General features: G+C 36.1%; 1 protein-coding gene across 1 annotated transcript; it reads right to left on the bottom strand.

Annotated features, from left to right (window-relative positions):
• Window positions 1–878: 878 nt before the first annotated feature.
• On the bottom strand, window positions 879–11,707 carry LOC113303104 (uncharacterized PKHD-type hydroxylase At1g22950-like). The gene is made up of 9 exons (XM_026552102.1): window positions 11,164–11,707; window positions 9,773–9,820; window positions 8,142–8,318; window positions 7,874–8,024; window positions 7,658–7,744; window positions 6,547–6,671; window positions 5,813–5,931; window positions 1,928–2,039; window positions 879–1,453 (listed from the first exon to the last, which is right to left on the bottom strand). The coding sequence occupies exons 1-9, from the start codon at window positions 11,512–11,514 to the stop codon at window positions 1,415–1,417; spliced, it is 1,209 nt and encodes a 402-aa protein (XP_026407887.1). The 5' UTR covers window positions 11,515–11,707; the 3' UTR covers window positions 879–1,414.
• Between the last annotated feature and the right edge of the window lie 2,181 nt (window positions 11,708–13,888).

Below are 13,888 nucleotides of genomic sequence, written 5' to 3'. Positions count from 1 at the left end.
GGATAGTACAAGAGTATATCTCTCTTAATGTCTGCTCAGATTTATTTCAGCGTGTGTTGCTAGTTCTTCTGTAACTAGTTAACAGTTTTGTTTATGTCCGTACAATTCTTGTGTTTCTGTTAACTACGATAGCTAGCTCTGCCAGTCTGTGTCTCTGTAACTAACTCAGACTACTCATATAAAGGCTTATACTTGTTTTGCTTTCTGTGTAATGTGAAAGAAGCATTCCTATCCACTCATTTGACTACATCCATCATGATATATCCCATCGATCATGATTATAACATACATACACACCTATTTACATCTAATCCCGAATTTACGGTTCTCCATTGCGAATGTCTTCCCCATATTTATGGCCGACTACTACTCCATTACTTATAGAGCCAAACACATACCTGAACCAAATTGGGTGACATGCCAACAAAGATGTGAACCACCAGATATTAAAGATCTTACTGCTATTAAGTTTTGTCAAATGTCTTTCTCAAAACCTTTTGTTTACTGATCCTGACCCCTCGAATACCAAACTTCACTATCTACAAAATTTAATTTCAGTCGTTAATTTTCTGCAACTGATTCATGTATCTGAGTTGCGCTCATTTTCAACTTCATATTTATTATCGATTGGATTAATAACCATGAAACTTGATCCTCCTTATCTAAAAGAAAGTCAAAAACTAACCAAATAGCTTGGAATACCCTTAAAAACTACCGGAAATGTTCCACGGGATAGTTTGTGCTCAAACTATCGACTGGATTAATAACCATGAAACTTGATCCTCCTTATCTAAAAGAAAGTCAAAAACTAACCAAATAGCTTGGAATACCCTTAAAAACTACCGGAAATGTTCCAGAAGATTTTTACACATTGAAAGAAAGTCAAAACTAACCAAATAGCTTGGAGTATCCTTGAAAACTACCACGGGATAGTTTTAGCCAAAAAAGGCAAGTTGCTTTTGAGTCGTGTAGGCTACCGCCGGATATATTTAGATACACGATGAACAGTGAGCACATCTCTGTCCACTGTGTTGCATCCAATGATCTATTACATAGAATGTTATGGTCACTGCTCACATTTGCTAGAGGTCCTACAATCCTATTAGTAAATCTTAATCTTGGCAAGACGTTACATAATAACTTGAGTTTTAGGAAAGACAAGACAGTCAAAGGCAGTTGACCAGATTAAGGCCACGCTAGACGTGTTTTGGCTACGTCCCTCTCTACCACAGCAGGTCGACCTTAACTACTGTATATGCAACTAAAAGCACATATCATCTAGTTAATCTTTAACTCAACCCATCTTGATCACCACCATATGAGCAGTGTGCTTCAGTGGTTTGAGAGAAAGGGGTGCTAATCTAAAATACGATACAGTAGTGGCATTTTTGTAAAAGTTACATACAGCCGAGTTTCAAGCCACAGTGTTGTCTCCTTCTCTCCTCAGTAATTCCTGCAGACACAAGCCAAAAGCATCAAGCTTCCCAGTTAGTTCATCAGTGGTTAAACGACTATAAGCATGACAGCACACATGAAAAGAAAAACCGCAATTCTGTTTGCCTCATGTTAGAACAAAAGAGACCATGGTGCGCAAGAAAAGAAATGAGATAAAGATACAAGAGCGCAAGGAACCCCTACAAACTGTTTCCTCACAGTTGTTTGGACAAGACACTATTAAAATTCACAGCCTCTTGAATTTGGTCATGGTAAAATATTGAGAACACGATGAAAGGACCACACCAGCGGGATTTTGAAGAAACAAAGGGCAGAACCGTTTGTTAAATCCCATATTCAACTTGTATTAACCATCAACATTAGTTTTCTCCATCCAACTGGTGGAAACCTAAAGGAAAAAAAAAAAAGGGGACGACGGAAGAATATTAACTTTCAGAATGCAAAAATATTGTAGGGCATCAGAAAACTATACCTGCTTGGTTTCTGCAACTGACTTCCGCTGTCTTTCTCTCTTTTCACGTTGGCACTCACCACACCAGGCAGAAAAATCCTTCTGGTACTTTTTTAGCTCCCTAAAAGCTGAACTGTAAAAAGAAGTTGCACATGAAGTATCAACCAGTAAAACATGTTAGGTATGTTTGAATTTATCACAAACAAATAGAAGTTAATTAAGAATCCGGAGCTTTTGGACCCCCCAGTAAAACATGCAGCATCTACACATGAATGGATTTGTACCTATACTACATGTACATTTACGTACTTGGGAATGAACTAGAGTCAAGTAATCTAATACATTGGTGATTCTGTTGGTTGACAACCACTTTCTGATAAAGCCTTATGGGAGTAAAATTTTAGTGGAAGGAGCAATGGTCTCAGTGATATCGAAAGCAAAAATGAATGCCCTATCGCCTATTTGACACAACGACGTTCCCAATTTTCTCCAGCACAAACCTTTGTACTGGAAGCTCGAATGTCACTGAAAGATATCTGTTGGCAATATACAGACTTTTTATCGTGGCATTGTAATTTGTGTTGCCAGTGACGCACCAATGATTAAGCCCGATTCGCACAAAAGACAAACACAAAAAGTCGATTTAAAAAGTTTGGGACACAAATATCTCAGCCCTTAAAAGATAGAAACAGACTAGGGCATCTTATCTTATGGTTGACAACTATGATACAATGTTCGTGTCCTACCCAAAATAGGTAAACAACACTCCGAAGCTGCAAATGCTGCACCCAACCAGGCCAAGATAACAAAAAGTTAAATCTCAAAATGCTCTGTAAAGATAATCCAACACAGTACATCTGCAGCTAAGGCAATCTCTCAAATTGGATCATGAAATTAACAGAGATGACCACCATCACTGGAAACTCTGTGCTTAAAACTCGGTAGTAAAAGGTTTTGGAACCTCTGAACACTAAATTAAGAAGTCACTGTCAAGTTTTGGAGCAAATTACTCAACAGACCACGGTAAACCTTTACCACAGGAGTAAGGGTGTGCAGACCTGAGTTGTTTGAGGCACCAAAGTGGCATCTTCTTTGCCTGAGAGAGTGAGACGCCTCGCCAGCCAAGGCGCCCCTTTTTCCTAGAGTTCCTTAAGAAAATCCTAAATATAGCATCTATGTCAAGGTTACACAGACACGCCAAATTAATGTCATGACCAGTCGGACATGTGATCAGACGACATGCGTCCAACACTTGCCTAACACGTGGTGACACGCGCACCAAGTTTGTGACCCACGTTATTCGGGCATTGGACACTGGTTGGACGCTTCCAGACATATCAAAAATAAAAAAAAAACGGTTCTTACTGGTTTTGGAAAATCAAAATAAAATAGATGTAATGCTAATCTATTCTCCTCTAAGCAGATCAAAGAACTAACTATTCGTAGAAGAGATAAATATTTTTTCTTATTATTAAACTTATCTAATTAGTTGTCCAGAATTAAATAGAAAGAAGAATCACTGTGCCAAGTAGATTGTTATTCTATTAGCCTAAAATCTCATTTTCGGGTTATATGATATATAGGGGTGTCCCCTTGACCTAGTTTTATGAGATTTAGCGTGTCTCCATAATTCCCATGCATGTGCAACCATGATTACGCCATATTTTACAATTAACCCTCTCTTTGTCAGAACATTAAGGCCCAATCTTCTACTTTGGATCTGTTTTATTAAAATTAGAGTTTCTACTCTAAAAGACTAGCATACATGCACTGTAGGATTTCTAAATTTAGGAAAAGATATTGGGAAGAAAGAAATTTGCTAAAAAAAAAAAAAAGAGAAGGGCTGAACATGGTTTCGGTTTTCCGTCAGAACCGGACCGATTAGGAAGAAACCGAACCGAACCATTTACTAGTGGATTAGTTATGGTGAATAATTTTAAAAACCGACATTACTGGTTCGGGTTTGGTTTGACCCCAAAACCGAACCAAAAACCAATGGAAAACCAGTTATGTTCAACCGTTAGATTAAAACCTAAGATTTAATCTACACCCTTCGTTTTTCTTAACTCTAGTATTAGATATCATCGACCAATTTCTTAACTTCACTTATGTTTATGTTTTGAACTGTGCTTCTAAACTTGAAATATGAACTATGCTTGTGTTAATTACATTCTGCAGGTAGGTTAAAATTCTACCGTAATTTTTTTTTTTAAAGATTTGAATTGTCAGTTTTTTGAAACTGACATACAGTCGGTTTTCCATTAACCCAATTAGGGCTGAACATGGTGTCGGTTAACCGTTGGAAACCGACCGAACCAGACCAATAAGCAAGAAACCGAACCAAACCATTTAGATTTGGATTGGTTTGGTAAAAAAAGTTGAAAAACCGACATTACTGGCTTGGTTTTGGTTTGACCTGAAAACCGAACCAAAAACCATTGGGGAACCGATTAATTTTTAAACTTAGTTTCTACCGTCGATTTAAAAGTATTAGATTCTATCCATTGATTTAGAGGATAAATAGAAACCCTAAATCTAATATTTCATTATGATACTCTCCCTCTTTCTCTTTCTCCTTCTCTCAGCCGCCTCCCTTCTCCACCCCCAACAACAGCTGCTACTCGACTTTTTTCTTCCCGTCTTCCTTCTTTTTTATTTGTCAATAACTAAATTAAGATATATTATATATCTTCTTTTGATTTCTAGAATTAGAGTAAGCTTTAACTATTCTTGATTTTTTTTTTGTCTGTATATTTGTGTAAACCAATACTATCGGCAACTACGATTTTTTTATCTGTAAATTTGTGTATTTTTTTTTGGTTTGACATAATTATTGGTTAACCAAAAACCACCGGGACAAACCGAAACCAACTGGAGCCATTTGGAAACCGAACCAATGGTTAATGGATTGGTTTGGTTTAGATTTTTAGAAACCAATAATATTGGTTTCGGTTTTGGTTTGGCTAGAAACCGAACCAAAACCGACCATGAACAGCCCTAAACCCAATGGAACAAACCGAAATCGCTATAACCATTAAGAAACCGAACCAATGGCTAATGGTTCGGTGATGGTAAGATTTTTTAGAAACCGATAGTATTGGTATTGGTGTGGTTTGGCTGAAACCGAGCCGAAACCGACCATGAACAACCCCAGATATCATTATCTATGTATAGGCATCTTAAAGCGCTTTTCAGATTTTGGTCAAATCTGATTTATTGTGTCGAAGAATATGAAACTTTTAAAACTTATCAATGTTTATAGCAATCGCTTTTGCAAAAAATAATACTCCCACGTGTCTGCAAAAGAGATACCATCACTTGTTCATTTTAGCCTATTTTTATATTGTTTTTCGTACACTATTTCACATAAAGTCCTTATATATAATATATTTATTAGATATTAACACCGAAGCTCACTAAATTTAATAATGCTTCATAGTTCGCATTTGTGGCTTTATACTGTTGTTGTTTATGCCGAATGCCTCGCCCCAAACAGCATAGGTACAGACATCAGATTCATGAGAAAACGTTCTAGAGGAATGGTTTGACAGTTCTGGTGAAGGTTATCACTGTGGAAAAATTTACACTCTAGGCTACATAAATTAGATATGCAGACAGATAACATTTGAAACTAGGATAACTCAGATTTGAGCTAGGTAAACATTTTATCTTTGCACTGATCAGGACATCAAAACCAAATATTCAGCTGATTTATTTCTCACTAAGCTGTTTTGAGATATGGCAGGTGGCCTGGTGGTTATTACCTATTGGTCTACTTTCGCTATCAGCCTATTTTAACCTTAGCAAATTCTTTCGAACTGAACTGAGAGCAACAGTACACTAAGAAGTAAAACAATATATTGGAGCTATTGCTTCATCTTTCACACTTGCACTGAGAAAACATACCTTCTGCACCAAAGGAGTAAGTTAATCCTATGCCCTGATCTAGTCGCCCTGGCACCATGCCTATGCCGACCACGATGAAGCACCGCTTGTCCAGCAACATGGGAATAATCAAAGGATTCCTGTTCAAGTAAAAGAAACCTCCATCAGGAGTGTTCATTTCTTTTCAACTTTCAAATTCAAAAATAAAAATAAGGACAGAAAGAAAGAATTTTCTGGCACCTTTCAGGCACTACAACATTTCCGCATGTTGTCCACAACATTTTTTGTGACCCAAATGTGGTTTTATTTTAATTAATTTGTTTTGTAATGCAATATAGCAAACAACAACTACTGTCAGAATTTCTAACAAAGTTCTGCAAAAACCCACCAAATAAAAAAAAAAAAAAAAAAACGGATACAAAAACAATAATGCTAGATCTAAAAAAAAAACGGATAACGCAAGATCTAAAGAAAAAACGGATAATGCTAGATCTACTGCATTTACAGGATAGGATCAATATCTAACCAAGGTGACCAGTCTCCTAAGACTGAATATGCTCGAAGGTGAAGGGACCAGCTATTTCTAGGTTTCTGGACGAGAATGCATGATGGATCTATCACTAAATAAAAATGTTCAAATACCTACCTCCTATATAAGCAATTATAGGAGGTCGCTGTCTTTTCAATGACAACTACCGGTAATAATGTGCAATATAGAACATGTTACACTTAAGACCACTTTTACATTGACTCACCTCAGGCTGAGATTCGGTATTTACGTGCTTATCACAGCGAATTCCTCGAAAGAACAAGTCACCACCGGAAAATTGCTTACCCAAGCACACATTCAAAGTGACTTCAGAGTCATCAACGTGAAAGCCTACATTCATAAGACTGTTTTGACTTAGAAAAGGATGAAAAGGCACCAATTTCATGATCTTGTAAGCACAAATATACCCACTAGTGTATTCCAAACCAAAAAGACAAATAATAAAGAACAGTAAAATCAAGGAGGCATGAGGAAGGACTAGGCGTAAAGGATCACACACTATGTGGTGCAGATCCAACACAGAACATCAAAATTTTATCAAGTAATGAAATGACAGGAGATGATAAATCATCACAAATTCAAAGCTCTGTTCCAAATCATTCAAATGGCCATTAACAAATATGATGGGAGAAAATATTTGCACTCTAACTAATTCAATTTGTTAGTCATACTCAAAAAGGTCTTACAATGACACACTTTTTGTCAGCTGTGGATCCCCCATAATTCTGAGAATAGTTGTAACATGAATGGCAAGGGTTAATCTCCAAAACACAATTAATGAGGCATAATATTGAAGCTACTTAGCACTTCCAGCATTTCAAAGATTATGCATGGATCGTGATGGTCCTCATCCAGCACCTAATACAAGGCCTATGTACCTACAGTGGAATATGCCCTCATTAATACCCAGGCAACATGCAGAACCATCTACTGTAACCAAGTGAACCAACTGCAAACTCGGACATTCATTGTTTAGATAGGTTGCATCTACCAAGCTATAGACTCGCTTGATATTGTTTTTCTTTCATAAAGGTTAGATTGATGCCCCCTCCTTTTTGTTTTTTCTTCTAAATTTCTTACTTTAGAGGGTTTTGCCAAAAAAAGAAAAAAAGTGAGCCAACTCTGACAGCTGTGGTCTTATAGGTTAACAAGCACCAGGGACCATTTACAATGCCATAAGTTTTGACAATTACTACTTGCTGCGGACCAGATAGAAACTCAAGTTATTATAGCCAACCTAAGTACATGAAACAGCATGAACATAAAAAGTATAGGAGAAGCAACATAATATCTCAAAAAGAAACAAAATCACCCACCCAAGTCAACATCCCTGTCTTTTCCATATTCAACAACAAAACCATGATGAGAATCTAGAGTGGGCCCACCAACTTCAGGAAAGAACACTGCACAACAAGTTTAACTCCAATATTAACAACGACGAAAGAATTCAAAGACATGGCTGGCTTGCTTAAGCTTCCTACGATTTTATAAAAATGGACAAATTAGCATCAACGAAAATGTGAGTACATCACCTTTAGATATGGGACGTATGAAATCGTCCATAAGCTTGTCGAGCATGGTTTCCAATCCAAAATCATCAAGAACAGCACCATATTTATTCATTGTATTTGGACGCATGATTCTGAACTTGGATTCACTCACCCACTTTTCAAAATTATCCACCTAAAAAGACCAAAAGTGTGTTAAGAGAGTAAAATGGAGAATCACATGGCATAACGGCTTAAAAGAAAAGACTGAAAAATTGTTACACTGCGGCACCAATTGAGGGATGATTGATACCTCAGATAGCAACATTTTACAGAAATCCTGATGGAGCATTTCGAACGTATACACTCCTGGTGAGGGCTCAGATATTATACTTCTTAAACTCTCTTCTGTATTTTTATTGATTGCTTCAACAAATGATTGAACAAAAAAAGTTGCAGGATCCATAGTGTACAGCTCTCTATGCAATGGCTGGAAAGAAGAAAACCCAACAACAGCGTAAGAAACTAACAAACTGAACCCAGGATTTTTAACATTTTATATGAAAAAACAACATAAGAGACAGCTCAATTAGTTGAATAACACAAAAGTTTTACAGACCCTTAACTGTCTTTACACCATTATCTTCTACTATAGCAAACTACCCACAAAAAACTGGAGACAGTGAAGAACTAATGCCCTTTTAAAAACCGAAAGAGAACCTTGGAGAGATCAGCAGTTTTGGTATAGACCCTAAAGCTACAGGTTCTATGCTTGGCTTGGTACTCGTACCAACCCGGAGAGCAAAACTTTAGTAATTTCGGCGAAGGATTCATTATTAGGACCTTGGCAGAAATAAACCAAATGTTGACAAGACTGATAATCCCTCCTCGAAGATATTACAGTACACTGGTGAGCCTAAATCCACTCTATTAGCAGTAGCCACAGGTACTAGCAAAGCTTCATAAGCAAAGATGCTAGAAATATGAGCTTGTTCAATCCTATATTGTTCAACTGTCTGCTTAAGCAATAAAACCAAAGGCTTTCCTTGATGCTCCACCAAGCTTAATAGCACTGTGAAATGCTTCTGGGAGTGAAAGTCCAGTCCAGGGTGTAATGTGCAGTTTTGACCTGTTTGTTCGAGCTACTCAAAAGAAACAAGTTCAGAGACTAAAGACTTAGCAAGCTATTAGTAGACCAGGAGTTTGTCTTGATAAAATATTTCAAGTGTATAAATAATCCCATTTAGTTGGGAGGGTATTATTTGGCGCTGCACCCTACATAATATAGACCCCGTCACCACAGCCAACAGCCCGACCCAAACAGCATAGATCAACGATGCATACTACTAACAATTGATGAGACATCTATTCAAACTCATCTCCAATTTATGGTAGTAACTAACTTCACAACCTTGAACAGCAGCGGGCTTATTTTCAATTCAACCTCCATAAGTTGTCAAATCTCTCTTATAGCTTCAATTTACTTAAAATTACATAAATTAACAAGCAATGACAGCTAGTTCATCTCTGACATACATCAATAGGATGCCAAATCTTGTCAGTACAAGAACAGAATAGTCTTACACATTTAACTGAGAAAAGGAGATCCAAATATAACAAAAACAAAGAACACATAAACATATTGAACGTATACCTTCATTTTTAACTATTCGAAGAGACGAACAACAAGATTATCAATGTTTGCGATAAGTTCATATAGAACTGTAACGCCATTTTGTTTACCAGATGCATTACTTTGCCAGACCAATGATGCATTAGTTAGCACTTACTAGGAAATAAGGAGCACACTTTTGTTGTATTGATCTTGGAAATATATTTTAAATAAGCATGCAATATACCTTCAATGACATCTTGAACAAACAGAATTGAGTATTTGGATATTAAATGAAAATTAAAATTATAAAACTTCATCAAAAGACAAACCTGATAGTTTGCTATTATTTTTTGCCTGTATTCTCTGTGCCTCTGGACCTGATTCATGAAAAATGTAAAAGATGTTATTAGAGGTGTGATCGTTCCTTTGTTCTGTTTCAGAAAAAAATATGGACTTCAGCTGTGTTTGGTAATAATTAATATTAGATTAACCACTCTTTGAGTGGAGCAGTTCTCTTAGAAATCAGCTACCCTACATGTTAAACCCAAGTCTTTATTCTTACCCATTACATAAGCTTTGTTACATTGTACAGTCACAATAATTCTCAGCAGAAATAGTACACAAGGATCAATAACCATTGAAAAATAAAGGAAAAATTGATCATGCGACTGTTTTGTAAGAATATTCAATAAGCTTGTAACAAGAATATTTCTCGTGCACCGTCAATTAAAATGCTAGCTAAGAATGCGCAGATTTGAGATTGGTATTGCTGAACTGTGAAATGGCTCTACCACCGTGAGTAGTTGCCTACGTTTCCCCACAAAATACAAAGTAAGAGCTTCGCTTTGTAGTGCTTTGAAATTTTTTATCATATAGATAGCCTTGAGTTTAAGAAGTACAAGATTGAAATGACTGAGAAGAGAAATGCAGAAAAGGTATCAAGTACTATACATGAGAAAATAGGAAAGAAAGGCAAAAAAGACATCATCTTTGCTTCACCCACCCATCCTGGCACCAGTGCTATCCACCATAACCCGTCTATGTTCATGGACAAAACTTACTTCATGTACACATCCTCTTTGAGCAGAGTGATAACCTGGATATTTTGTTTCTAGAGGCATGTTGGTATGGTTATGTCATCGTGATGAACATGATAAATCAATCCTTAAATTACTTAAGTTGATTGCAAATAGTTCCAAGTTCCAACTAAATCGGTAGTCTGTTCATGAGAATGTAACCAGAATGTAGGGGAGTCAATTTGACATCCTAACGATAATACACAAGACAGCTAGCCATCTTGGTAGTTGGACTGATGACCTTGATAGCAACATATTTCATTTTACTCAGAGATTTTTATTGAATCAAGCAGTGACCAAAAAAATGAAGGGTTAGTCAATCTAATAAAATTAAGGTAATAAATTCAGTAGAGATATTGAAGATCAAGCTCTGCAGGGTACAACATCTGCAGCTAAACTGGAGAAAAAAGATATCTATGACAAATCCAACTCTCCAACTTTAACCAAGTCATGAGACCTGAGATGAAGTGAACATCTCTAGTGCTCCGGCTAATAACAAGCCACATACCTAGGTAATTGAAATATGAACTACGTATAAAATTGCATAGATAAAAAACTCAACTTTATACAACCAATTTAGCTAGTGAAATTTAAATTAACAAATAGCATTTCAGAGAGAAAGAAAGAGAGAGAGAGAGACTAACTCTGATGCGTTCTCCTTGAGGCAAATAACGAGCCAAAATGTCGTTCATGTACTGAACCTTAAGCTGGCGGGTGACAGTGAGCATACTAGGGGGTAAGTAACGCTCTAGAGAAGAGAAAATACAGGGATTGAATTCGAGCTTGAGATCTTCGTAGTTCTCAGGGTTGTGATCAGTGTTTGGATTTAACCTAAGCCTTTGATGAGACTGAGATTGAGACCGAGGAGATGGAGAAGTAGGAGAGTAGAGCATCATGGATGAACCACCATTCTCATTAGCATTTCCATTACTACCATTGATCTGCATCGACGATGGTTCACTTCTTCTTCGTTCTACAGACCCGTCTAGAGACATTATTGAACCCTAACCACACCCACAACCACCAAACTTGATAGGAGAAGGAGAAGAAGAAGCTACTTAAACGCTTTAAAACATGTTCCCCTCGGAAAGATTTTTATAAACTAAAACGAATTTCAAAGAACTGAGGTGCTAATTTTTATTCTGGTCAGTACACTCGGAACTTAGGGCTTTGAAATTTCTGCGCGACGGATATGTACTGTAGAGAGTAGAAAGATTTAATAATTTTTTTATATAGGATATAATCCAAATGCCAAGGAATGGGGAGCCACTAGCCAGTGTAGTGAGTTAGGCCCGCTGTCAATAGAAGAAAAAAAACTGAATTAGCCAATTGGTCCTCTCTTTTTTTACACAAAATTGGTCATTTAACCCGACAATTCCTAGGTGAAAAAAACATGTAAAATTTGATACTATTTAAATGGATGAGAATGTAAAAATAGCCAGGATATAAACCCATTTTTAAATATGTTTACTTATTTTTAATTTACATCAGGATGCATCCAGTTTCACCCTCGCTGTTTTTTAAGTTTAAGCCAGGATGAATCTAGATTCATTCTTGTTAGTTTTTTGGTGTCCATTTCACCCATAAAAATTTTTATTTGTCCATTAGAACCACGTTTTAAAAATATTTGGGCAATTAACTCAATCTCTCTTTTTTTTATTAACCTCAAATAGGATACTATAATAATAGGATAAAAACAAGTCACCGGTTGGTAATTTTAGAAAACCCTTATGTAAAATATTTTTATAATGGCTAGACAACCGTTGTTTGATTAGTGTTGACCGTTAAATAGATTAGATGTCAAACTAATAGTTTTGATTTATGGTTAGAGATAGAAAATTAGTTTGAGTTTTTGGTTTTGGAAAGAAGAAAAATAAAAGGGAAAAAAAAGATTTTTTTTTTTTTTAAAATCCTAAATTTTGATTCACCCAACAAAATTAAGTGAATCTACAGAGAAATTTGAAGTGGAGATCGTAATTCATCCAACCAAAAATTGATTTTTTTTAGCTTTTAGACCGGTTGACGCTTAGGTTTTCTCTTCGTAACCAACCATAAAACCAATTTAAAGTTAGGTGGTGATAATCTTCTAACCGCAATTAGGTAAAATTGTAAAAAGAAATAAAAATAAATCATAAACCAGATACGTTTGGATTTTTGGTATGGGAGCCAACTTAACTCATTATGTCAGTTTAATTAGCTTTTTGGAATATTTACCTCACGTTTCTCAATATTCTTGGATATGCTCATTTATCCCTAAACCCCTGAATCACATATTTGATTAATTAGAGATCCACCACCATTAGTAGTAACTCTGGAGGAGAACAGTATGACTTTTGATCAACTAGAAAAAGTTGAAATAACCGTTTTCATCTACTAAAAAGTTGAACTCGATATATGAAAATCGTTTTGTGGATCGACTGTAATCGTATTAATTTGTCACTTTTGGCAGCATCATATCTACTCTCTGCAATTACTTCTTGCAACCACTTCTTCGTTGCTCGTATTGTTCCCTTATTTCCTCTATCTCTCTTCGTTATCTTCATCCCTAGTTTAAAATCTTTTCTCCTAGCCGAAAAAGAGAGAAAGATTGGAAGTATCACAAGCGAAATTGCAAAAGGTATGGTCTATAAAAAAATTAAATCCCATCACTAACATCCTACTAGCTTAATTCTACCTTGAATACAGCTGCTGTGATTGACTTTATTTTCCTCGCATTTTGTAATTCGATATTATCACTTGAATTCAATAAGTGTGGAAGGAAATTGGCGTTGAGGCTGGCTTATATAGATTCTCTAGTTTCATATTGACCTCAAAGGATCGTCGGATGCTAATAAGTGTGGACGGAAATTTTACGATTAGGTCTGGTCTTAGTCGAACCCAACCGTAAAAACTTTACGGTTGGTTTATTTAAGATCAAACCGAACCGTAAATCTAATTAGAAAACTTGATAAAATGTTGTAACTCAGAATTTTTGCTTTTAGGCTTTATGAGAGTGGAATCTGACCTTAAATCCAATTACGGTTACAAACGTTACCGTGACAATACATGCAAAAAAAAAGTATATTATTTATGGTTAGGAGTTCTTAATTTCCTAACCGTAACAGCTTCAGAAAATAAGTTCCCAGTTCGGAAATTAAGGATATACCTAACCATAAGTGAATCTACAACCCTAATTTTTCCCGTGATTTCCACCAATTTAACCATTTTAAACACACACAAAAAATGAGTTTTTCGAATCTAAAATAATTTGGTTGAATAGAAGAAGAGGAGAAAAACATGTGCTTTGAAAACCGTAATTGAGGTTTGTCGAAGATGATAAAACGGTTTCAATTTAAAAAAAAAAACCCACTAGTTTCCGTACCTTTGCCA

The sequence above is a fragment of the Papaver somniferum genome, chromosome 8, assembly GCF_003573695.1.
Source record: "Papaver somniferum cultivar HN1 chromosome 8, ASM357369v1, whole genome shotgun sequence".
NCBI lineage: Eukaryota > Viridiplantae > Streptophyta > Magnoliopsida > Ranunculales > Papaveraceae > Papaver > Papaver somniferum.
Note: the sequence above shows the minus strand (reverse complement) of the source record. Positions and strands in the feature narration are given on the sequence as shown.

What these genes read in the sequence shown, in the direction of transcription:
- LOC113303104 (XM_026552102.1), bottom strand. Translation starts at nt 11,514, where the DNA reads ATGTCTCTAGACGGGTCTGTAGAACGAAGAAGAAGTGAACCATCGTCG. An exon ending in ATACCGAATCTCAGCCTGAG is followed by an intron (nt 5,932 to 6,546) that starts GTGAGTCAATGT and finishes TTACTTGAACAG; the next exon opens with GAATCCTTTGATTATTCCCA. An exon ending in CAGTTGCAGAAACCAAGCAG is followed by an intron (nt 1,454 to 1,927) that starts GTATAGTTTTCT and finishes TTGTGTCTGCAG; the next exon opens with GAATTACTGAGGAGAGAAGG.